Below are 27297 nucleotides of genomic sequence, written 5' to 3'. Positions count from 1 at the left end.
CGGTCTCCCATCATGCGCAACCCGCCCTCTTCAGAGGATTCAGAACGCAGCGGCCCGTCTGGTCTACAATCTACCCAGACGCTCCCACGTTACCCCGCTCCTCATCTCCCTCCACTGGCTACCCATAACGGCCCGCATCAGATTCAAGACCCTGGTACTGACCTTCCGAGCAGTGAACGGGACTGCGCCCGACTACATCAAGTCTCTCCTGCAGCCTTACACCCCCACACGCCACCTACGGTCTTCTTCAGACAACCGCCTGGTGGTCCCACCTCTCAAGACCGCCCGGTCCCAGCACAAGCTCTTCTCCTGCCTGGCACCCCAGTGGTGGAATCAACTCCCCACCTCCATCAGAGACACGGACTGTCTCTCCACCTTCAAGAGAAGGCTCAAGACACATTTGTTCCGGGAGTACAATGGTACTTAGGAATGGTTTGCTGAACCCAACGCTAGTTTCCTCAAGGTTCACAATGACTCTTGCTTAGACTGTTGCTCTTGTTGGTTAGTGGTAGCTGATTTAAACTGTTGTATTCTTTTTTTAGTTAATCCTATTTTTATTGCTTTCCTACAGGTACACCTGCACTTAGAGATTAATGTTGTGTAATTTTTAACTTGTTTAACTACATTCTCTTATGGTTTCTTCCCTTTAGCACTATTTTTTGGTTGTTCACAATATGTACTTCTTGTTTTTGACTACCCGCAATGCTGTGGGGCTATCTTGTTGTTATTATCAGTGACCTATGCACTTTGTGAAGCTCTCTCTTGGAAGTCGCTTTGGATAAAAGCGTCTGCTAAATGAATAAATGTAAATGACAAAATAATCCCACCAACATTATTGTGTGGCAATAAAGTTTGCATCTACCTATCACAGCTGGGAATCGAACCAGCAACCTTCTTATTGGCAGCTCGATTCCCCAACTGCTCAGCCATCTGAGCCCCCATCTCCTGTCAAACGTAAACAGTTATTTGGTCATTTCCGACAAGAACAGGGTGTGACAGTCCAGGAAACGAGAAGATTGTGTAATGGCAGGTCTCACATGGCCCAAATCAAGGTTAACCAGGCAATTGAGTTTGACTGTTTGAGAGGAAATGAGTCTGCCCAGGAACCTCACTGATGGTTCTTGTGATTATATTGTGATGCCATTAAACTTAACTAGGCATCTATCAGCATCTATATGGTGGTATGATAATAACAGCTAAAAGCTTATCTAGGAAAAGGTATGTTTTTGTATTATTCCAACAAACATATGTCTAGCTCACAATTAACACAGTAAAAAGACAGAAAAAAAGAAGGAAACACGACAATAATAATAATACAGATCCACAAAGCAAAGCTGGCATTCCTTATGATGTAATGTGTGCTGAGCATGAGTCCTGACCTTCAGAGGGGAGGACAGGGAGGTGGGATGGAGTTAGACTTCAAGTCTTTCTTCCCCTAGTTAACAAGACATGTGATTAAGCAGTGCTGCAGGCTTCTTAGCTCCACTGCAGTCGGTCTGGCTACTTCTCCAGAGGGAATACGACCACAGGCTACCAAGCTAACACAGAGGTCAAGGTAAGCAAGGGTAGATTGTAGCTTAAAATGTCAGTGCTTTCCCAAAAACTGTACAGGGTTGAGTTAAGGAATTTTGTGGAAGTTTGTAAGTGTTTATTATAAATAGGTTACCTATTGACTTCTCTTACTGGAGAGTTTTGTAGGCCTAGAGATGGTATGACATGCATTTCCACTTGCGGTTTCAAATGTCATGTTACTACCAGCTCAGCAGTATGTGTTTTGATGGTAATCTGTTATCGGTATACTGCTGTGGACTGTCCTATATCCTGGTTTAATCAATTTGATTCACTTGTGACTTGGAGGCATTTTATCTTACAAGTGGAATCTTATAGGTGGACTATTTTGAACTGGAAAACCAGTTCAACATAAACAGACAGATTTGACATTTTTATTGCAATTCTTGACAGTCCATTGTTTTCATAAGTGCTTAATAACTTTAGAAATGTGTAATGAGATTAGTTCAAGGCCAAAGCTCTCACCTTATAACTCAGATATTCAACAACTAGAATGCATTGCTGTGAAACCTACAATCTGTCCTTATTTCAGATCAAACTAACTTTGGTTACTTAACCAGTTTGTTCTTGTTCGGAACATGGTTTCAACTGAGTCGCAGTCTTACACTTCTTGTTATCACCCCAGCCGTCCTTTAGCAAATACAACTGTAGTTGAGCAACAATCCACCTGTTGTAGGCCCTACTGTACACTGTAGCTGACACAAAGCAGGAGGGAGCCATCCAAATCATGTGAGGAACCTCTGATTCAGGAACAGTTTATAAGCTTCAGTATCAATATCATCTGGGAAAAGTACTAAAGGTTTTGAAATTCTCAAAGGATTTCCGAATAGTCAAATCACTCACACCCTGTACGCAAACACACATAACCATACAAACTGCTCCGTTCTTGTGTGTTGGCCGTGAGAAAGCAGAGAAGGTCCATAATACATGGACTGTATTGTTATGACGAGTCATTATTTGTCTACCAGTCAGTGGTTAGCAAGACTCTGTTTTACTTGTTGTCATAGCGGCATGCTTACTCTTTGGATTACCAGTCAAGTTGGTGAAACAGAAATGCGCTTACGGTGTCTTTTTTCCTAATTACGCAGTGCCTTGCAGAAAACAGGACCGTTTTGAAATAATACTTGGTTTCTGGTTGTTGTCTGTCTTTAAATACAATGTTTTTATTAATATTGTGTCTGAGGATTTCATTTTGTGTACAGCCTGTGTGTCTGTGTGTGTGTGTTCTGGATCAGTGCAAGCTACCTCATCTTCAGCAAAACTAAATACATTTATTGTGAAGCAGCAGCCTGGGAAAAATGTGGCCTTGCGTAATTTGGTGAGGCGCAGACAGGTCGACTACTCTCCATGGCGATGTGATGGTTGTGCTGGAGCCAGGTCACAGGGTAGCTTGTACTAGCAGTCTGAGCCCGAAGAAGGAACTACAGTAGGTCCTATTTACCTATGTCTGAGTTACTACTGTTCAAGAAAGGGATTAGCCAATGGGCCCAACCACCGATTTAAATCCTATCTGGTATTTGAATGTCTGCTGGAAAACAGATATCTTCTGAGAACCTGTTTGCGTGCGTGTCAGTGTGTGTGTGTGTTTGTGTGTGTAGGTGTGTGTGTGTATGTGTGTGTGGGTTTAGCTGTTTTTCGTAAGGGAACTCTGCACCTTGTAGTTGGAGCTCAGGCGAGGAGTATGTCACCAAAATACCAGTTTAAGGCTCACTGGGTTGAAGTGAGAGCACATGAACTCTGGATTAAGGAACAGAACTGGCAGCAAACATGGTTTGGTCTGCTTTGTGGGTCTTAGATCATAGACCCAAGTTGCTTGCTAATCACTCAAACTGGTCAGTGTTATCGTATACATAGAATGCTATGAGTTAATTTTATTAATAAAACAATATTGCAAGAGAAAGATAAAAATTACACACAAATCACATTGACACATGCCATCTCAGCAGATGCGTTGCTCAACATTTATACATTAACATTGGACCAGGAATATGCTGTTACACCCAAGATTTCGCCCATTCAGTATGGATTTATTGCTGCCTAAAGGAAATAATTAAAACCATTTGCCCAAAAAAATGTTTTGGTATTCTTACATCAGATAAATGTGAATGCTTTTGGGGGTTGAATAGGGTTAACTATTTCAAATGTGGATATGTGTTTGGATGTAAATGACTGTGATTTACCTGGCATGCTAGAACTATCCGAATTGTTTTAATGTTAACCAAAGCATGATCTATGTTGTAATAGGCGAGGAGTTGTAGTAGTCCTTGCTGCTTACTTAGCGAGATTATATGCATGTACCCCGTTAGCCTAAATTCGCCATGCTCATTTCCATTGACAGATGTCAATATTTCACTGCTCCCACAGCTTAACAAATTCAAATAGAACAGGCTCAGCTAAAAAGAAGCTTAACATTCAAAATGTTTATGGCCCTGACCATTTTATTTTACATTTTATTTAATTCTACTTCCACTTAGTACTGCTAGTTTATGTACCCTTAGTATAGATAGTCCACATATTCTAAATTTAGGACCCTATATGTTTATTGTATGCACCTTCCTGCCAAAGTAAATTCCTTGTCTGTGCAAACTTTCATGGCGAATAAATCCTTTCTGATTCTGATTCCTTACACTGTTTGTCAACACTGCAACAGTTATCTCAAGTAGTGTACTTTTTCGATAAGCTTGGCCTTTAAAGCTTTGTCTTTGAAGGATGACCAGTAGACTGAACACTATGTTTAGACTGTCTTTACTGCCTTACTGCTATTTACAATTAATGGATGCAGGCATATCACCCTACAATATTTCTTGTATGAAGAGTGTTCAACCCTCTTTTTCAACATTTCAAATTAACAATTATCTTTAATCTATTTTTCTGTTGTCTTCCTTTTGTAGCACCATGTTGCCAATGTCTGCCATGGCGAAGAAGCTAGACCTGTCTAAATTGACTGATGAGGAGGCCAAACACGTATTTCAGGTCGTCCAGAGAGACTTTGACCTGAGGAGAAAAGAGGAAGACAGGCTTGGGTAAGTGTAGTATGGCTAGTCTTCTTACCACGATTTGCAGGCAGTTAAAGGACTAGCAGTTATCACATCAATTGTTCTTCTGTATCTTATTTATTTCTACAGAGCTATGTTGTCAGCTTGTAGGTCTCTGACATGTAATGCACTGTACACAACTTGTAGCGTAGATGCAGTGTAAAGCAGATTATTAGTGCAGTTTAAAGCTCTTTGTGAGCTCAGACGGCCATCTCCTCAGGGGTCGTGTTAATCCGGTTCCCTTTAATTGCCAGTTCTGCGGTATAGGATTAGGAGTCAAGGGTTCACATTGGAGTCAATTCGGTCAACAGGCTTTTTTGTTCCCTATGGTTAGCGTTAGGGTTGGTTCCTGCATTTACAGACAGCACAGCCTTTTAGAATTTCTTAGTTGTGGATTGAAGATTCAATTTTAGTCGTAGTCAAAAAAACAAACAAAAAACTAAAACACCGCACTGACCCAGCCTACATGAGCCAAATTTGCGGCCAAACGACTGAGGCCGAATCGTCCCAACGTTGGGCTGGACGGAGCTCAGGGGTGACCCGCCAATCACATGACCTGTTTCTGAAGCCCGACCGTGTAATGCCAGATAATTGGTCGGCTGCATTCCTGATGCTCCATGGCTTTCTGGTTGGATGGAGTCCACAAACCAGCTGACTTTAACATTAGCCTGGGACTGAAGTCTTCAAAACCAAATCAGTTTCTAAACGGTTAGATTAGCAAAAACAATAAAATGCCATGTTGGTTTATCATGCTATACAAATTCAAGTTTGGTATTTTCACGTAGAAAGTAGTTTGATCAATCCTGTGACCTAGTCTAATACAGTTCTTAATACCACACCATGTCTGACCACTTCAAGTCTCTGAACTAGAACCTGGATATCTGCTTACGGTCTTTTACATCATTAGCCAAGCACTTGTGACTGCAGCGAGTCGTTTGTTTTTGGGAGTATGTTTTGATCCCTCGTGAAGTCTTCCTCATCAGATGCTAACGTAAGACGTCATAATTAGATTCCCTTCTGGGGCCCGTATGTTCTTCATGAATAAAACTATTCAGGTTGAATCCGATGTCTTGTTCCCTTGTGTAACATATTGGATTAAAGTTTACAGCATTGAGATTCTTTGACAATAATTTGCAGGGTACAGTATACCATACTATATAGTTCTAGAATGCAGGTGGAAGGGAGTTCAGTATTACATGGAAATATGCTGTTTTGGTGTGTGTGTGTTGTAGAGTTTGTGTGAAAGTGTAGCAGATATAGTATGTGATTCTGGGGTTTTCCATGAGAGACAGATATAAAGGGCATGTTACAAGGGACCCAGCTTAATAAACCTTCCAACCATCATTCCTTTCTCTGTTGTGCACCCTTCTTCAGCTTAGTCAACTGACTCCACTGCTGTTCTTTAATTTGTGTTAAATAAATGATTAAACAGGGTTTTATTTATAATCAATATAACTTTACGGCACTCAGAAAATATGATCAGTGACGGCTGAACAGTTTGTAATTGATTAACTTGTTTGCAATTGCGCAACGGCAAACCGGGTCAGTGAAGTCCCAGTCAGACTGTACGTATGTTCATGTGTCGAGGCCTATGCGACCAAGCTCTGGAATTCATGTGGCAAATGTGTTCCTTTGTGAGAGGAAATGACCATATCTAAGTCACATGGCCAAATTGAGCCCAACTGTTCTTTTCTCCGACTGAAGAAAGCACTCTCCTCTCTCTATCTCTGTCCCCATGACAGAGTCAGTCTCCCAAAGACAATTAGTTCTGTCTCTCCCCCTGCTCTGATTTGTCAGCTGTACTTTGTCTTGCCTTACAGATATTGTGCCCACTTTTTTCTCTCTTGTTTCTGCTTTCCATCCAAGTGAGTGTTGTTTGTTTTGCCCGTGGTTGTTTTCGTCTGAGTAGAAGAGGAGACTAATTCTCACTCATGGTTCTCATTTTGTATTTAAGGCACATGCCTGGATCCTGTCAAACCACAGATATGTTGGATCAGAACATTGGAAACATAGAGAAGCACATATTTTATAGCGCATATTTTGAAAATATTGAAACGAGAGAGAGAGGGCGAAGGAGGACCGAGCAACAGAGAGAAGATGATGCGCAAACTGAGAGGGGGAACAGTGGGGCAGGAAGGGGAGCACAGGAGAGAGAAAAAGAAAGAGAGAGAGAGAGAGACAGGGAGAGGGAGAGAGGGAGGGAGGGAGGGAGAGGGGGAGGGGGAGGGGGAGGGGGAGGGGGAGGGGGAGGGAGAGGGAGAGGGAGAGGGAGAGGGAGAGGGAGAGGGAGAGGGAGAGGGAGAGGGGGTGAGAGAGAGAGAGAGGTGGTCAGAGAGAATGGTGTTGATGAGCATCCAAGAGACGTCCTTGTAAGGGAGAAGTGTTCTTCCTGGGGTCTGGACTCTATCTGTCTGGCTCATACACCCCTTTGGAGAGCCAGCTAAACAGGGGACTGAGATTTAAAGCCTTTTATCAAGTTAGAAGGGGAAAATAAAAATCAATTTAGCATCCATGCGATCATGCTAATAATGTTGAATATTTTGGACAGCAATATAGTCCTCAACCAGATGTGTGTATTATGGGATGTAGCCCTCTCTGTTTTTAAAAACATACAAACTGAAATCTTAGACCCATGTGTTTAGTATCTGCCTGAGTGAACACTTGATTATCAATTTAATCATGGTATTGGTACAAAATCTAACGTTATATAAATATTGTAATGCAATATTCAATGGCTGATCCACATTCGGAACAAAACATTGTCCAGATACAGTAGATGATAGTTCGAAACACCTTTCTTTCCTAGGAACTGTTTTTTATTTAGTCAGCCCCAAAATGAGTTATCACAAACCAGGTTTGTTCCCTAAACTATCTCTCTGACTACTGTACTGCCAGACCCCACATAGCACTTGTATCACACCCCTATACCAACGAGCGTCTTCAAAACTGAGTGCCAAATCCAGAAGTTCTGCCACGTGCCACCAAGCAGCTAGCAGCTCCCTGCTACAGGGTACGGATAGCTCCCGGATTCACTCAGAGACAGGAAATAAACCTAGTCCATGGGATCTCAATGTCAAAGGAGGACAGATTTAACTGATATTACTTTTATATCCCATGGCTAATACCCCACAGCTGGGCTGTGGTTTCTCTGAGGGCTCATCGACCTATCTGAGCCAACGACAAAGTCCTCTTCCTACCCCGAGGATGGGCTGTAATGGGATAAGCATGACCAGATAAACGTCCTAGCCAGTAAGGGTGGCTGTCATCCTTGATGGGCGCCTACCAGACTCCACCCGAGTCGATTCATTCTGCCTTTTTCACCCCGGCATCTTTATCGATGTTCCTTCTCTCTGCAGTGCTAACAACACCAGAGAGACTCAGTGGTTTTAATCTGAGAAATGTTGAAATTCTATAGCTGCAGTTGGTGGCCTAAATGTTTAGAGTCAGACTCTAGTAGAGAGAGAGAGAGAGAGAGAGAGACAGAAAGAGAGAAGAGAGAGAGAGAGAGAGCCTGTGTTTATGTCAAGGTTTGTGAAGATGTGCAGGCCTACTGTATTTTATCTTGTATAATGAATTTTTCCCTCCGCAAAATCATTTAAAAAATTAAAAGTCTGTTAAATCTTCGGGTCTATGAATGGCAAAAACCGTTACATTTTATTTAATCCTCATAAATTAGCTGAACATGGAACAATGCATGTCACCCCTTACTGTGGGCTGTCTGTGGTTTCTGGACAGCATTTTATAAGCCTTTCATTACTGACATCATACTGGTTGAGTTGAGTGTGTTGCTAATTCCTATAATCACTTTCTTAATTACCCTTTAATTGCAAAGTTCTAAGCAGAGTCACATCTGGATCTCATCATAACTAGGCCCTATTTTTCCATGAAGACCTTAATGACTTCTCTGTGCTGGATGAAAGTATTAAGTTATGTTGATGGACACGACAGACCAGTGGAATCACTGTTTGTCGTGATTGTTGGAGTGATGTGGCGACATTTGCAAGAAGGAGATGTTATGTTTTTTGACCCATGTTTGTTTAAAATCTTGCCATGGAGTCTATTTGTCTTGACCAACAGGCATGGTTGATTATTCTGGCCATTTTTCCAAAACATATGGTTCCTCTTAGAGAGAGCAATAAGGCTTTCAGCTGCTGGTTGATGACATTATATTGGCGTTGGGGTTTTGAACTTACTGTATGATACACTACCCCAGCTGGAGGGGAGGCACAATGTGGGTCATTCATCTCCTCAAGGATGTTTGGCTGATGATGTTATAAATATGGATTCATCTCCTCAAGGACGTTTGGCTGATTATGTTATAGATATGGATTCACATATGCCCGCCAGCAGAAGACACAAGCCTTTGTTCTTTTTGATCTGTTTGTTTTTGCCTCCATAGCCTCCAGGTTTTCTGAGTCCTATTCATTACGTTCTATAACCCAGGGAGTCACTGTCTTCTGGGACTGCTAACCTGACAGAGGGAGGGAAGACAGCCAATACTGTGTAGTGTTCTACAGTCCCACTTTGTTTCACTGTCTGTCCATCCATCCATCTGTCCATCCATCTGTCCACCCATCTGTCCACCCATCTGTCCATCCATCCATCTGTCCACCCATCTGTCCACCCATCTGTCCATCCATCCATCTGTCCACCCATCTGTCCACTCATCTGTCCATCCATCTGTCCATCCATCTGTCCATCCATCTGTCCATCCATCCATCTGTCCACCCATCTGTCCATCCATCTGTCCATCCATCTGTCCATCCATCTGTCCATCCATCTGTCCATCCATCTGTCCATCCATCCATCTGTCTATCCATCCCCACCAGGCCTGTATATATCCCTTTCCATCAGTCATTATTCGACATCTCCTCGTCCCTCTCTTCCAGCGACCTGAAGACCAAGATAGAGAAGGAGGACACCAAGCGAGAGCTGCTGGTGGGCACCCAGACCAGCCTGACGGACTCCCTCTGCATCCGCTGCCTGCAGCCCTTCAAGTTCCTGGTGAACAGCAAGCGGCAGTGTCTGGACTGCCAGCTGTACACCTGCAAGGCCTGCAGCCGCTACAACAAGAAGGAGAGGGGCTGGGTGTGTGACCCCTGCCGCATGGCCAGGTGAGGACCTGTGACACACACCGCTTGTACTCTTTAGTGATTATTGTTAGGGAGGGGGGAGGCGATTGGGGCAGACTTGCTGCATTCATTGCTGTGGTTACTCGAGTGGTTCAGCCAGTGTGAGTTCCAAAAATGCGAAGGGATTACTCACTCAACAGAGCTTTTAAAAATTATTTTTGTTTCTGTGAAACAATAGACTGTGCTACAGTAGTGAACATGGAAGACTTCCAATACTAATGTAGCAATTCAAATAAGCTCATGACTCCGGGTATCCGGGCAGACTGAGAGGCCAGTGTCGACAGGCGCTTTCATTGGCCATTGACATCCTCTGCCTCTGTCCAATCTCCACAGTCCTGGACTGAAGCATCAGACACTTCACCATCCTGCATCTGATCCATTTGAATAATATGGAAAGATTGGTTCTCACTCGGGACAGAAACCCATGTATCAGATATATCAAGGACTGTTCTGAAGTGTTTATAACTGTCTAAATCAGCAATTCCCAATTTATGGGCCATGGCCCTCTAGTGGCCCGCTAGGGCAATACAGGTGGGCCGCCAAACCAATGAAAACTCAAATAGGAAAAATGAATAAATATCTTACGTAATATTGATTTATACTGTTGGCAAATTTGTACACATTTTACAGTAAAGTGACATTTTGCCTGTACAGTTTTTCTCCATGGCTTTGGTTCAATTTTTGAAACAGAAATTACATTTTCAAAGCTCCACTTGCATTTACATTTAGTCATTTAGCAGACGCTCTTATCCAGAGCGACTTACAGTAAGTACAGGGACATTCCCCCCGAGGCACGTGGGTGAAGTGCCTTGCCCAAGGACACAACGTCATTTGACATGGCGGGAAATCGATCCGGCAACCTTCTGATTACTAGCCCGACTCCCTCACCGCTCAGCCATCTGACTCCGCATTTAACAAAATAGCCTATATGATTCATACATAGATCACCTTCAAAAGGTCATATCTCACCCAAAACAGTTAACTCATGCTTGAAAACCAAATAATGTTCTCATATAAAAATAGTCAGTGCCCCAAAATAAAAAGTTCCTTCTCGATTGCTTTGGCTCATTTCTTGAGAAAAAAGATGACATTCTCAAACCTTTACGTAAATACAAAATAACCTAGATGGTTCAGCAAAACACCACGGAACACCTGCAAAGGATCATCTCTTTCCTAAAACAGACATCTTATCAGTCAAAACTAAATCCTTTTCTCAGTCAGTGCCCCCAAAATGAAAATGCCCTTTGGCATTGTGTGTAAACAATGCAGGTCCAAATGTTCAGATGTTTTGTCAGTATGGCAGTGGACCTTAGAAATATCCTTCACGTGCACTGTGCTACAGTTACTGTAATTTTTCATGACCGAAACGCCAATAGTTACGCTTAGCACGTTGAAGAAAGACCAACTGACATTTCCGCCTTACGTAACTTGCATACGCCCACTTCAATTCACTATGCACGCATCACTTCCGCATATTGCATAAGCAAAGTCAACAACTTCCGGTAGCGAGCTGTTACGTAAGCTCTCTAACACAAAATGACGTTTTTTACGAGGAGTTTGGGTTGTCCTACCAAAATGACAATCAACAATGGACAAAGGATGTACGTTTCAAGCTATATTGACAATTACGAAGATAAGGTTCATCTGACTCATACAGTAAACGTAGCTAGTGCTAGCTAGGCCGCAAAAATATTTAAGCAATGCAAGTGGGCCTCAAAGTGGAAAATATCTCTCTGTTGGCTCTGCTTGAAATATAGGCAGTGTTTTTCCTCTGTCTGTTCGCTCATACATCTTCTGCCTCTCCATTTATCATCCACCTGTCTATCCACCCACCCATTCCTCCATCCATCCCTCCATGTATCCATCCATCCATTCCTCCATCCATCCCTCCATGTATCCATCCATCAATTGTTACCCCTGACCTATTTCTCTGCCCCCCTGTGTGCCCCCCTCTGTGCCCCACTCTGCAGGGTTCTGAAGATAGGTACTCTGGAGTGGTACCATGAGAACGTGAAGTCGCGCTTCAAGCGTTTCGGCAGCGCCAAGGTGATGCGTTCCTTGTTCAAGAGGCTGAGCGGTGATTTCAGCGACTCACAGAACAACCTCACAGGTGTGTGTGTTCGAACACGGTATCATACATGCTGTTCCATACATGTAGCACTACATGCTAATGTTAGCGCTGCATCTAAACAGCACTCTCAAAACGGTGATAGGCGTTAAGTCTCAAAAAATAATCTTTGTCCTTTTGTCATTATATTATTATTTGTATGGAATACACATTCAATACACCCCACCTACACTCTCACCCTGTCCTACACACACACTCACTCCTTCTTACACACTCACGGTCACCCGGTCCTCCAGTTTGACCTGAGGAGGCCTGAACCTCCAGCTGAAGTGACAGGGCTCACGTTCAGAGTTCATTCCTCTCAGTCAGCTGGAGCTTACAGTTAGAAATCCTCAATAAATGAAAGGCTTTATATAGTAGTGCTACAGCTGCTGCTCCTACCGTTACTGCATGTCAATAGCATCTCAACGTGTGACTTGATACAGGTTGCGTAATTTTTACGTACTTAGCAACAACCTTACACGTCTATTTATATCTGCCACCTGGCTATAAATACCTTTATGGCTCTGAGTTTAGTAACCCTGGTTGTGTAACTTTCGTAAAGTGAGATCCAACTGTACACTATATTTTGTCCTTCTCAGTAAATTCTGGATTACTGAAAATACGTTTTTCTCTCTCGTTTTTGGGGTGGGGGGGATCAGTAAGTCTCTCTACAGCTTCTGCCGAATCAGACAGAGTTATTCAATCTCTTCCATCCTTTCAGTTGTTCCGCATTCTATCCTCCTACAGCTGTGTTCTGACTAGGCCTCTTCAGAGAAATGCTGAGGCCTGGGTTAATGTCCTCTGACCAGAGAGATGCTGAGGCCTGGGTTAATGTCCTCTGACCAGAGAGATGCTGAGGCCTGGGCTAATGTTCTCTGACCAGAGAGATGCTGGGCTCAGACCTGGGCTAATGTTCTCTGACCAGAGAGATGCTGGGCTCAGACCTGGGCTAATGTTCTCTGACCAGAGAGATGCTGTGCTCAGACCTGGGCTAATGTTCTCTGACCAGAGAGATGCTGGGCTCAGACCTGGGCTAATGTTCTCTGACCAGAGAGATGCTGGGCTTAGACCTGGGCTAATGTTCTCTGACCAGAGAGATGCTGGGCTCAGACCTGGGCTAATGTTCTCTGACCAGAGAGATGCTGGGCTCAGACCTGGGCTAATGTTCTCTGACCAGAGAGATGCTGGGCTCAGACCTGGGCTAATGTTCTCTGACCAGAGAGATGCTGGGCTCAGACCTGGGCTAATGTTCTCTGACCAGCCACCTGGACCAGGTGTCACCTCTTGGCTCTTGTGTGTGATTGTTATACGTACGTGGAAAAAAAAGTATCCACCATTACAAGAAATATTGACTTTGCATTAAACGGTTATAGTTTATGTTTGTTTACAGTTTTTCTCAATTGGTTTGGCTCATTTCACGAAACAGAAATGACATTCTCAAAACAACACGTGCAAACCTCCAAACCGCTGGGCACTTGTTCACAACAGATTGGAATTGTTCATTCCTTTAATCAAATTGCAATTGTATTAGCACATCCTTGTAAATGACAAGTGCAATTGCCTACAGTTTGCACACATTTCAAATGATTTTGCACATCTTTGAAATGGTTAGGTATAATTGCCTTCAATTAGGCCAACTATCAATTGAAAATATCTTGCTGGTCTAAACTGACTGTTATTTCTCAGTCGAGTGGTTGTTCTCTGCAAAACATATTGGCATAATTTCCTTGTGTACATCATCACCTGCACAATAGTTCACTCCACTGTCAAAATCTTTCAGGCACATAATACCATGAAAAACATAATGGTATATACTGTAATATGGATCTCTTGGATCATCTGCTTACAGTCATTGTCAGGTGCAAGTATAACTTTACTAAACAAGGGGACACATCCGATCACCAATCACACAGTAAGTTTAGTTAGCTGACAGGAGCTATCCAGGAGTGTAAATCCTTCCATCAAATATTTAGAGCTTGTCCCAGGCCAGCTCGGGGGAAACATCACTGTTTGTGCTGCCATTTCAGAGAATGGTGTAGTCACCCACATTCCCAGTCTTGGCCCATACAATACCCAGACACTCCTGGTGTCCTTGGACTGCCTGCACTCCGATCTTATCCCTCTACATGAGACCACTTTCTTACATTTGTCATTGTGTGGGACAATGTAAGCTTCCACCGTCACCCGCTCATCAGGATTCACTGCCCATCAAAGAATGCTAATGGTGCTCATATCACCTAACTCCCCATTCCTTAAACCTATCCAGGAGGTTTTTTCTGCATGGAGGTGGAGGGTTTATGAGCATCGGGCTCAAAACCAGAGGTCCCTGCTCCAGCCAATGGATGCTGCTTGTGATGATGTCACAGCAGATCAGTGTAGGGGATTGTTGCGGCATGAACAACAATTCTTCCCCTGTTGCATCGTAAGGGAGAACATCAGATGTGATGTCAATGAAATCTGTGGCCAGACAGACAGTGAGGACGACAACTAGTGAAACTCCAGCTTTGCTTTACTTTCTTACTGTATGTGTTTCCTTCTTGCCATGAAATGCACCCTCTGCAACTCTGACTAGGAGGGGGTCACTTGCCTGAAACTTACTGTGGTTACTCATACTACTAGTGTAGGTTATACATAATGTTAGTTTTGATGTGCTTATTGTATGAAAGTATATTGTGCTGTACACATTTCCTGTAACAGTAACCATGATGTATGGCAATTACAGTAACAATTTCCATGGCAGTATAAGTGCAATATGTGATATGAAACCTTGTAGGTTACTCTTGAATTACTGTAATCTTTTTTCTGTTTGATACACATTTACATTTTACATGTATTCATTTAGCAGACGCTTTTATCCAAAGCGACTTCCAAGCTGTCTGCTTTACAAAAGTGCATAGGTCAATGATCCTAAACAATGAGATAGCCACAAAAACATTGTGGTTAGCCAAAACATGAAGCATACATTACAGTATTGTTGCTTGCTTTTCTACAGGTGCACTCTTGCACTTTTGAGGTTCATTTTGTTTAGTTGTAACTTGTTTGGCTACATGCTCTTATGGTTCTTCTCTTTGGCACTTTCTGTATTTGGGTTTTTCACAATGTATGCTTCATGTTTTGGCTACCCGAAATGTTTGGGGCTATCGCGTTGTTACTGTATGATCAGTGACCTATGCACTCTTGTAAAGCTCTCTTGGAAGTCGCTTTGGATGAAAGCATCTGCTAAATGAATAAATTTAAATGTAGATTGAGACACATTATATTCTGGAAAGAAAACATCTACTACAGTAACTGTAGCACAGTGCACATGAGAGATATTTCTAAAGTCCACTGCCATACTGACAAAACATCTAAACATTTTGACCTGCAGTGTTTACACAATGCCAAAGGGACTTTTCATTTTGGGGGCACTGACTATTTGTATGAGAGAAAGATTTAGTTTTGACTGATAAGTTGTCTGTTTTAGGAAAGAGATGACCCTTTGCAGGTGTTCCATGGTGTTTTGCTGAACCATCTGGGTTATTTTGGCAAATGTATTTAAAGGTTTGAGAATGTTCTATTTTTTTTTCGAGAGATGAGCCAAAGCAATCGAGAAGGAACTTTTCATTTTGAGGGCACTGACTATTTATATGGGAAAATGATTTGGTTTTGAAGCATGAGTTAACTGTTTTGGGTGAGATATGACCTTTTGAAGGTGATCTATGTAGTTGTGCTGAACCATATAGGCTATTTTGCTAAATGCACGTGGAGCTTTGAGAATGTCATTTCTGTTTCAAGAATTGAGCCAAAGCAATCGAGAAAAACTGTAATGTGTTTAAAGTCGTATCCACTGACAACAGGCTTTTATCCCAGTTGGGATGACACTTCTGTTTTGTTTTATAAACTCTGAACATCCTTTAGCCACGGGAAAAACGACCATGTCAAGTCAATGGAATACATTATAAATGAACATTAGCACTTGTAAACTGCATGATACAGTAAAGCAGAATAAGATCAGGTTAGTGTGAATGCTGAAGGTGAGGGCCTTCTGGCACAGTATACTAAGCTGAGTCACCCAATAGGATTGTGGGGAGGATGCGGAGCGAGCTGGTTGGCTGAGCGCAGCTGGCCGTGTGATTGGCCAGTCACATGTGCCTGGGTTGGTGAAATCCTGCAGGCTTCAATTGACCAGAAAAAAAAACGCAAAACGCTTTCTCTCCGGAAATTCCACACATTGTGCTAAATGAGTAAATGTAAATGTATAAAACAATAATCAACATTAAACAACCCAATTTTGTTTCTATTACGTAAATAATTTCTTAATGAAGTCTTTGTATTTTCTTCTTATTTGTTTAATGTAACTGTCCTGGTCTTATCTCTCCACCAGTTCTCCATGACGACGACACAAGCAGCATGCCTGAAGTCCACAGTAAGTGCATGGTTGATTCATCTTCCTCTAGAAATGAGAAGGTTTGTCTCTAGAGCCAAGTCACAAAGATGACAGTCTTAATTTTCAAGCGAGGACTGCCTTCCTGAGGAGACCTTGAGAAGGAGCTCAGTTATGGTCTCATATGTCTCAGACGTGGTTGTTTTGGGCAGGACACGCAAGGAGCAGCTTTGAGCACCCATGTCTGGCTGGCACAGAACTAGCCTGGCACTGCCAGTCACTGGCATTTCAACAGGGATATTCGAAGGGTACCAGAGGCTTAGGAACTTTAATGAAACTCCTTTTTTTGGTTGGTATTTGTTTGTGCGTGTGTAGGCATGTTCCATGTGAGAGTAGATTGTTTTTCATGGCTATTTACTGTAATGTGAACATAAACATATGTTTCCAATGTTGCACTTCTGGATTTCTGTTGTGCATTTTGCTGAGCTGGGTAGAACATCTTCAGACCCCTCCTCTCTCTGTCTCTCCCTCTCACTCTCCGTCTCTCTCTCTCACTCTCACTCTCCGTCTCTCTCTCTCACTCTCTCTCTCTCTCTCTCTCTCTCTCTCTCTCTCTCTCTCTCTCTCTCTCTCTCTCTCTCTCTCTCACTCTCCCTCCCTCTCTCTCTCTCTCTCTCTCACTCTCTCTCTCGCTCTCTCTCTCTCTCTCTCTCTCTCTCTCTCTCTCTCTCTCTCTCTCTCTCTCCTCTCTCTCTCTCTCTCTCTCTCACTCTCTCTCTCTCTCTCTCTCTCTGTGTCTCTCTCTCTCTCTCTCTCTCTCTCTCTCACACTCTCTCACTCACTCTCTGTTTCTCTCTTTCTGTCTCTGTCTCTTTCTCTGTCTTTCACTCTCTTTCTGTCTCTCTTTCTGACTCTCTTTGTCTCTCTCTCTTTCTGTCTCTCTTTCTGACTCTCCTTGTCTCTCTCTCTTTCTGTCTCTCTTTCTGACTCTCTTTGTCTCTCTCTCTTTCTGTCTCTCTTTCTGACTCTCTTTGTCTCTCTCTCTTTCTGTCTCTTTCTCTCTTTGCCAGGCCCATCCCAAAACATATAATTTTCTTTCAGACATGTTTCTCATAAAAGTCTCTTAGTTCCTCCACTTCAGTGATGCTTTATCTGCTGGATGGAGTTTTCAGAACGTCCCCATTCTAGGATCACAGCACCATGACACATTCAAACAAGTTTCAACCTGCTAATGTTCAACCGGATCACAGTGCTATGACATTGACATCATTGTTTCTTCCCTCCCAGCCAGTACATATGAGGAACACACCATGGATGCTGCAGAAGAGCAACACTACAGATCGGTACAGGACCCCCCCTTCACTGTGTCTGAGTTTCTCTTGAGCTTTACCCCATACTGGACTAGCTTATACTGTGTGTATCATCTTGAAGTCGAATACTTGATGTACATTTATAACATATAACTTTATGTTGCATGCATCTCACTATGTAGTTTTTGGCATCTCCCTACACAAATCCTCACCTGAACAGGGTCCTTCCGATGGGACTGGTCAAAGTGTTGTATCACTCTAAGACTACATCCGGGAATCCAAAGGATTTCAAATAGCGTTTCACCCAGGCCTCATCTTGTATAATCTCTGGAAATTACTGTAAGAAAGGAGGAAAGAAGGTGACAAGGAAGGAAGGGATCATGGAAGGAAGGAAATAAGGAAGAAATGTACGCTAATGGTACTACTGGTAATGATGTAGTGTTGTTGTTAATGGTAACAGGATTTGGCAGGAGGAGAAGAGTCTTAAATCCCACTGAGAAACTACACAGCCCTCTATCTTGCAGATAGGAACCAGATGCCAATTAGTACCACAGAGAGCTCTGTAGCAGGGTCTTCTCACTGGTGATCTATGATGGAAACATCATGACCTAGAAACCTAAAACAGACTGATGTGTCGAAAACTCAGTCAGGCTTTTGACACTGGTTGCCTTTCACATGGCGCAAACGTTTTGATTTTGTAGTAAATATATAGATGGATTGAAAGATACAATTTGGACTTGATAACATTTGGACCTAGTCCATACATGAGTCTAGATAAGTTTATACAGTATACAATTTTATGTGAACAGTCCCTTTATAAAGAAGATTGTGTTTGGTGTCAATGCTTTATAGGACAGGTCACAAATGTCCTGCGTGTGTTTTGTGCCGGTAGACAAGGCCTCTGCGGTGCGTCCTCAGATACAGGCAGTCGCCTAATTCAGTGTGACCTTGAAAGTCGTCTCCTCATTCCTCCTGGGTGGATGGTTTCAACATCTGTGAGCTTTTTGGTCCCAGTCTGTCACCAAGCACGCTCGTTCACAAGGTTTGGCTTGAGTTTCGTGCAGTTGCGTTCATCTTCACATGGTACGAGGGGAGGTCTCTTTGAAGTGTGCCCCAACTGCTGCACAGAACAGCTGGGAAGGGTTAGGTATGGCACAGCGTACCTGGTGCTCTGTGGGAGAACTCCAAGGCCGTCATGAATCATGCTAAACATTCCAGGCGTCAGCATGTGAGTGCCTGAGAACGTTGAGCTGCTACCTCTTCTTTAAGCTCACCACCCCCGTGTCTACTGAGGTTTCCATCGGCTGCGTAAGACCACAGAACACCCCGACGTGTTTTCAAACATTCCCTCTGTCGAGGAGACGTTTATTCAGTACTGAGCACCCTGTTCTGTGTTTAGCATCACCGTGAATGACACACGTCCATAGGGATGGTGATAAGGCTGTGTCCGTACAGCACTTACAACAGGACTTACTGCTAGACACTTTTTTGTGTTGTTCTCGTCCAACCTTGTCCCTTGTTGTGTTTTATATTGAAAGACTACCCTCTAGTGGTTTGAATAGGGTAGTGCAGGACCCAACATGAATGAGAAAACAGTTTAGTTACAGAAATAACTTCTCTTGATCTTCTGTCCCCCCGGAAGTGCATGAAAGGTATGAGTTACATATTTCCTCTCTTTCGTACCTCTCACATCCTCTCCTATCATCTTATATCCTCTCCTATCCTCTCATATCCTGTCCTCTCCTGTTCCGGTGATGATCTTTCAACCTCTCCTGGGGTCCTGAAGCTGAGAAGGACCAAACGGCTTCTTCCGGTTCAACCTTTTGATTTTGATCTGGATCCCATCTACTCCACCCACTCCAGAAGACAGTCCTACCAGGTACAGACTGGGCACAAAGGTCACCAAACGAAACTAACCCTTAACTTGACCCCAACCGCTTCCCCGGGTTACTGTCAAGTCAGCCATCTGACTCCAGTAAAGGAGTCAGATGGCTGAGCGGTGAGGGAGTCAGGCTAGTAATCGGAAGGTTGCCGGATCGATTCCCCGCCCCGCCAATTGACGTTGTGTCCTTGGGCAAGGCACTTCACCTTACTTGCCTCGGGGGGAATGTCCCTGTACTTACTGTAAGTCGCTCTGGATAAGAGCGTCTGCTAAATGACTAAATGTAAATGTAAGTCCTTCCTGTGGTCAACTTGTCTTGATAATGGTTAATGTTGGAGCTGGGATTCTTTCATGCTAACTATGTAACCACACCCACATCCATCTGAAATCATATGTATGGACTGACACACTTCTGCACATGCACACACACTAATCCACATCAAAAATACAGTAAATGGCTTCCAGTTGGCATGCAGTGAGCAGACTCTCTATATGCATTATATTGGACTGGCAGTCTTCTCTCTTTCTGCTTGGCAGTAACTAACACTTTAACCCATTAACATCCAGACAGTTGATACTGTACAGCTTTGCTGTAACAGTTTAGAAACGTGTGGGTCCTGCATCTTTCAGTTGGAAAGGTCTGAACAGACTCCAGGATGTATAGATCTCTTCTACTTCTTCTTTAACTTTGTTTGCATTTAACGTCAGAAGGTGTTTCTGGTCTGTGGCATCTGGAACTAATTTGGTACTGAGTCAATGAAGTCAGCCAATTTTACCAATCATATTATATATATGTACACCAGTGAAAGAACAAACTATGCTACTACATTACATTTAGTCATTTACATTTAGCCATTTAGCAGACGCTCTTTAACAACTTTACTTGTTTAACTTATTTGAAGTGTTTAAGGCCTTTGGTGTTTTTGTTCCTGTTATCTTATGTACAGAACTGTTCTGCTACAGACTGCATTTTTGCATCCAATAAATCAGATGAAATTGAATCATAAAAAGCAAAGCTTCTCAGAAAGCATAATATTGTTCTGGAAACTGCAGCAACAATGATAAGACAATCCATAAGACGACTCCATGTTTTATCAACAAAATATCTGTCCCTTTCAACAAGCATCTGATGTGATCGTTGCAGGAAAGCTTTGGTTTAGTTGTAAATATAGATCTTCTTTGATAGCACCTTCTCTTATCTCTTATAGTGTTCTGCTGCACAATTCCTCTTGTCTATTGACAGCCAGATAGGAAGATGAAAGCAAGCTTGGAGAGATATTGAGCTGTGACAGAATGGTTTGCCTGAACCACATTAAGTGTGTCTGCGAGCGGAGACAGACTCCTTCGTGGCTCTTATACAGGGTGTGTCATCTTTCATTCCACTTCAGTTTTTTCATTTTGAAGTAAAAGGGAAAAAGTTTGCTCATACCATCCCTGTTTTGCTGTTTCCATAACAACTCCAATAACTGACAAACTCTGAATTATTTGTTCGCCTTTGTCCTGTTTTTATAATATTTGTTATTTGTTGTTATTTCATTATTGATTAATTCACCGTCCTCCTATATTAAGATTCTAAAGCTAATAATTTTTTGCTTTTCTAAAATGAAAGAAACACTGTTTTCCTGAGGGTGTTTGTATTAAGAGGGGCTGGTGTGTGCAGTGTCCACAAGACGCCCTGGACTGCAGGAGGGAGTCCATTATCGCAGAGGCCGACATGGCGTCCATGTTCCAGCAGATCCTGGAGGAACAAGGAGACATAGACCCAGAGTTCAGCACAGAGGTCCAACTCCGCTCCAAGCACCGGGCCAGTCTAGACAAGTCTGGACGCTATGGTGAATAAAGGATGGGGGCGTAGACTTGTGCACAACAGCATGCACACTCACACGTACACTGTGAAGACTCACACGATCTTTCTATCACTCTGTAAATCTTTCTCTCTCTTTGTATTTCACACACACTTTCTCCCTCTCTCTCTCTCTCTCTCTCTCTCTCTCTCTCTCTCTCTCTCTCTCTCTCTCTCTCTCTCTCTCTCTCTCTCTCTCTCACTATCTCTCTCTCTCTCTCCCTCCCTCCCTCCCTCTCTCTCTCTCTCTCTCTCTCTCTCTCTCTCTCTCTCTCTCTCTCTCTCTCTCTCTCTCTCTCTCTCTCTCTCTCTCTCTCTCCCTCCCTCCCTCCCTCCCTCCCTCCCTCCCTCCCTCCCTCCCTCCCTCCCTCCCTCCCTCCCTCTCTCCAGACGATGGTTTGTTCCCTGAGAGCAGGAGGCCTCGCTCCTTGTCCAGGGTGAGCCACTCCTCTGCTGGTAGCACCAGCGGGCCTCTCCTCCGCAGCGGGTACGAGGAGGAAGAGGAGGAGGAGGAAGACTTCCGGAACCTCCCGCTCTACCGTCGCCGACGCAGCCTGGCGTCCCAGGAGAGCCTCAGCCAATCAGCTCCCCCGCCGGTATTGAGGAGACTCACTCCCTCTCGCACTCAGACACTCACACACACACACACACACACACACACAGGTAAACACATCCAATCAGATGATCTGAATCAAAACAAAGATCAAACCAGGACAAATGCTACAGAAAACAGGATGACTCTCATCAACACAGCAAACAGGATGACTCTCATCAACACAGCAAACAGGATGAGTCTCATCAACACAGCAAACAGGATGAGTCTCATCAACACAGCAAACAGGATGAGTCTCATCAACACAGCAAACAGGATGACTGTCATCAACACAGTGTTGACACCTCCAGCTGTCAGTGTTCTCTAGCCCAGTTTCGATACGCCGCAGTGGCGGTGCTACATTTGTCTCACAGCTGGCCCTCGCCAGAGAGAGGAACTGAGGGGAGAACATGGAGGAGAGACAGAAGATCAACATGTGTCCATCAGACATCAAAAAAAAAAAAAAACATGACATCAGTCTATCTTTCATCTGCAGCCAGTCAACAAGCTTTTCCCTAGAAGTCTGTGTTTTTCTAATCCACCATACGCTGCCTTTGGTTTCGCTATGGCAGTGTGGTCCAGGGACTGATTACAATCCAGGCTGATTAACTCATGTCATTGTTACCAGAGACCTGTGTTATTTATATGTTAAGGTGTACTCTTAAATTCATAGTGTCATAAATTTAGAGCTGGATTGTTTTAATATTAGTAACCATACGTGTTTGATGTGATCTTTGATGCCTTTTCTCTGTGTATTTTATTAAGCTGTTTTATAGTTATATTGGCATTCCAAATGTTTTTAGTGCTTTATCTGAAGATGTAATCTCTTGTATTCTCAATCTCACTATTTCTCTCTCTCCCTCGTCCTCTCTCTCCCTCATCCTCTCTCTCCCACATCCTCTCTCTCCCACATCCTCTCTCTCCCTCGTCCTCTCTCTCCCTCGTCCTCTCTCTCCCACATCCTCTCTCTCCCACATCCTCTCTCTCCCTCGTCCTCTCTCTCCCTCGTCCTCTCTCTCCCACATCCTCTCTCTCCCTCGTCCTCTCTCTCCCACATCCTCTCTCTCCCACATCCTCTCTGTCCCTAGATCAGTGAGCTTAACAAACGCATGTCAGCCATCGAGACCCTTCTGAGCCGCCTGGAGCAGAAAGTGACTCCGCCCTCTGACCTGGTACCTCCACACCCCTCTAGACAACAGGCTGGTGTTGAACACAACACTCCATCAATGTCAAATGGGGATAGTTCTGTCTAGAAGCATGCTGTTTGAGACTGTAGGCAGATTTAATTGCTGTGTTCTCATCGTCAGACAGTCCTGCAGTGTTTTGGACTGTTACAACTGAAACTCCTTCACTCGGTTCTCTTGCCTTTCAGAGAGAGAAACCCTGAGTGCATTCTGTAAACACACACACAGTTTTATTATCAATAATTTGTCACACGAGTGTGGATTCAGACTTGACCTCATATTCCAGCTGTCTGCTGTCAGGGGGAAATCCACAGCCCTTCGAGAACGGCCTGGCGTAAATTTCCCTAATTCAATATTTCAAGTAATTTTCTGTTCGGCCATTTTTCTTGAAATCTACTCGATGTCCGATGTGATTCCTTTTTAGACCCCTTGAAAGCACCAAAAGCAGCTGAAGATACTGCATCTTCAAACCTGACTGAAACCATCATATCATCTCTGGGTGATATTCTCTCTAGGCCCCAGTCAGTGTCCCTCCCCAGCCACTGTGGATCCAGGTGGACATGGAGGAACTGCAGCTGAGACGGAAGCTGGATGAGCTGACAGGAAACATCAGCGACCACAGCTTGAGCTCCGAGGAGGACGAGCCCAGGAGGCCAACTACCCCCGAAGCCCCCCCAGGACAGAGCAGCGTGAGGGGGGATGCCAGCCCCCCAAGACCCCCCTCTAGCACCGGTACCCCTGGCCCCGAGACCTGGAGGAGCGTTGCTGCTGTCTGAGCTGGAGGGGAAAGTGGCCTGGGCCGCAGCCAGCGTCCACTCCTCTCAGACGGAGGTGGGTGGTTCGCCTCTCGCACCACACTGAACCTCCAACCAAACGTTTCATCTGACCGAGGTGCCTTCAGTCCCCAATGTTCAAACGCTGGATTTTGTGTCGGTCATGTTTTGTTCTGGGAAAGTGTTGTATCAACGTGAATATGCTTTTCTGCCTTGGTTCCAGGTCTCGGATATTGAGAACAAGATTGCTGCTCTGAGTGCTGCAGGGATGCCCGTGGATAAGACCAGGAGGAAGGTAGGGTGCCCAGGATCAGACGGCAGAGACAGTAACTACACACACTGATAGCAGAAGTATCTTTGTAGTGTATCTGTGAAACTATTCTGTGAAACCCTACTATTCTAGGTATTAGTACTAGAACTATGTTACTGTATGAGGTCCAGTCTGCTCTCTGAGGTGTGAGCCTTAATTGAAATCTGACCTCTGTTAACATTCACCTGTTCTCTTCTTCTTTGTCTCTTTCAGTCCGCGATCCCATCCCAATCACGACGGCTCTCCCACGACTTTCCCACAAGTAAGACCCCCCCGCAGGAGATCAGGTCATGTTGGGATCTTTTGACCCGGCAGGTGGTTTGGCTGACATTTGACATGATGTAATAATTCAGAATCAGAATCAGGTTTATTGCCGAGTAAGTTTACACATACGAGGAATTTGCTTTGGTAGGTTGGTGCATGATAGTAGACATAGTAAGTAGAAGAGATTCAGGTTGATGTTGTGAAACAATGAAGGGTTACACTGCTTCTTTATACCTCAGTGAGATTTTCAGAAGTGAAGGAAATGTCACACAGAGTTTTGAAAAGATAAGCACTATTATTCATGCTAGCTATGTATGTAGTGGCGCTATCATGACAGTTGTTCCGATAGTACGTCAGTAGATAAAAAGACAGACACCAAATACAAGGTGAAGAGCCACACTGGGGTAGGAGCTACTGTGAGATGTTGAAAGTAAGGGTGTGTACATTGTAGCTGTGTGTGTTCCAGACCAGACGGACGTGTTTGTGAGGAACTCTCTCTACAGGGGCTCTCTGACCCAGAGGAACCCAGGGGGGAAGCCCAAGCGCAAGCCCTCCTGTGCGGTACGACCTGCCGGACACTCACCTCTACCTGGGGTTACCTGGGGCTGGGCTACCTGGGACTGGTCTGCCTGGGGCTGGGCTACCTGGAGCTGGTTTGGGGTGGTCTGGGGCTGGTCTGCCCTGGGCGGGGCTGGTCTCCCTGGGGCTGGTCTACCTGGGGCTGGTTTGGGGTGGTCTGGGGCTGGTCTGCCTGGGGCTGGGCTACCTGGAGCTGGTTTGGGGTGGTCTGGGGCTGGTCTGCCCTGGGCGGGGCTGGTCTGTTTGGGATGCTTGGTCTGTCTGGTGGTGGTGGTCTCTTGTCTCCCAGGGGTCTCTTGTTTGGTCATTGCTGTGCGGTCATGTTTCTTTTTAACAATAGTTTTTATTTCTTTTTTACAAATGATTATGGCTTTTACTCAAATGTTTTAAGAACTGGTCATGGACATCTACATTTTGGAGGGATTGCTTGTTTTGAGGGAGCATGTGTGACTTTTACATCAGCGCTAAACCATTGTAAATTATACTTAATTGTGGCTGTATGCATGCTCTATTTTCCTGGGAATTGCAACACGTACAGCATCTTTTTTGGGCCTATCAACACTGATACGAACCATATTTTTATACAATAAAAACATGTAATCATTGTAAACTGTGCAAACGTAAGCTGCACTGAAAGTGTTGCATTTAATGCCAGAAAGTGTTCAAATGTTCCCTGAAAGTTGAAACACATGATTACGTTGTGGTTTGAACTAAACCATGAATCATCCATAACACGATCTCATCGCGACAGCCCTTCTGGTTCTGTGAAGTGGTTCACCCTGAGACGTTTCCATCACAGGTCCTGGTTTCAGCCCCACACACATTACCAATGATTAACATTTCTGGTTTGACGGATTCGGAGGATCTCACACAACTACACATCACTCATGGAGTCTTCACAGATGTGAAAAGCTTCGATTTTTCAATCTCCTAATCCTCTTTCATTTTGACCCTAATTTTATCTCTCATTCTCTCTCCCCCTCTCTCCCCCCCCCCCCCCCTCTCCCCCCCTCTCTCTCCCCGCCCCCCCCTCCCTCCCCCCCCCCTCTCTCCCTCTCTCCCCCCCCTCTCCCCCCCTCTCTCTCTCCCTCTCTCCCCCCCCCTCTCCCCCCTCTCCCCCCCTCTCTCTCTCCCTCTCTCCCCCCTCCCCCCCCCCTTCTCTCCCCCCCTCTCTCTCTCCCTCTCTCCCCCCTGCAGAAGCCAGTAATGGTACAGGCCCCATGAGGAGGAAGTTGAGCATCATGTGAAGGAAAAGAGAACATCTATTTTGACAACAAACCCTCCTCAGAAATCAGCACCTGCTGAAGCTATGGTGTTTACTGTGTTTCCACTGTGTTGGCTAGTGTTTCCACTATGGTGGCTAGTGTTTCCACTGTGGTGGCTAGTGTTTCCACTATGGTGGCTAATGCTTCCACTGTGGTGGCTAATGCTTCCACTGTGGTGGCTAGTGTTTCCACTATGGTGGCTAGTGTGCTTCCACTGGGCCAGACCCTCTGCGGTGTCCCTCCTTAACTTAACATAAACAGCATGTTTTATATGATCTCAGATAATGTGTTTTAAAGGATGTTCAAGTGTGGAATGATGTTTGGATATTTAACAGACTTTTGTTGATGGGCTGGTACTCAACCTATATTCTTGTACATGTTCAAATGTTCATGGTACTCACAATAAGAACTGTTACTAATGCACTTGTTTAAAACATCGTAGTAACACGTCATACAGTGTGTCAGCCCTGTACTGTCATGTTGATAGCTCAATCCTACCTTTTTTGAAGCAGGAAAATATTTTTCAAATAATTCTCCAACCAGATACCTCCATACAGTATATCTCTCTTTTTACTCTCTCTACACATGTCTGTTGTACTACCTGTCAGCTGTATCTAACATAACAATACCGTTAGTGTCAGTCAATGATTCCTTCTTATGTTTCCCCCAGGGGTCCTAAACAAACATGACAGATGAAATAACTATTTAACATGAATACGCAATCATTTTCAAATGTTATAATAATGTAGTAACATTGTTTTTATTTGAGGCAAAAAGTCACATCTTTCTTATGATTCAATTTTTATGAACTATTTAAACCATGTTAGTACTTCTTCTTGTGTTTTGAAATAAATCAAATTCAGGAAACGCAATGCCAGCTATCAACTTCACTGACATTGCACTTATTAAATGTGGACCACGGAATTTGATTTAGTATATATTCTGTTTGGAGACCCATTAAATCCCAATAGGCAATTGAGTATTACAGTTTCTTTAAAGTTACCAATTCTCGTGTTTGTGTGAGCTTGTTGAGAAAACAGCCAGCCAGGTACTGATGACAGTGAACATGGTGCTGCTGAGGCGTAG

General features: G+C 44.0%; 1 protein-coding gene across 1 annotated transcript; it reads left to right on the top strand.

Annotated features, from left to right (window-relative positions):
* The first annotated feature begins 744 nt into the window (after positions 1-744).
* Positions 745-26195, top strand: mlphb (melanophilin b). The gene is given in 16 exon segments (XM_047046699.1): positions 745-2995; positions 4461-4592; positions 9494-9718; positions 11707-11846; positions 16210-16251; positions 17497-17552; positions 19306-19398; positions 21062-21233; positions 21635-21840; positions 22925-23008; positions 23536-23786; positions 23788-23851; positions 24017-24088; positions 24317-24365; positions 24834-24928; positions 26144-26195. Coding segments are annotated over 16 exon segments (1776 nt in total). The 5' UTR covers positions 745-2927; the 3' UTR covers positions 26171-26195.
* Positions 26196-27297: the final 1102 nt, after the last annotated feature.

The sequence above is a fragment of the Hypomesus transpacificus genome, chromosome 23, assembly GCF_021917145.1.
Source record: "Hypomesus transpacificus isolate Combined female chromosome 23, fHypTra1, whole genome shotgun sequence".
NCBI lineage: Eukaryota > Metazoa > Chordata > Actinopteri > Osmeriformes > Osmeridae > Hypomesus > Hypomesus transpacificus.
Note: the sequence above shows the minus strand (reverse complement) of the source record. Positions and strands in the feature narration are given on the sequence as shown.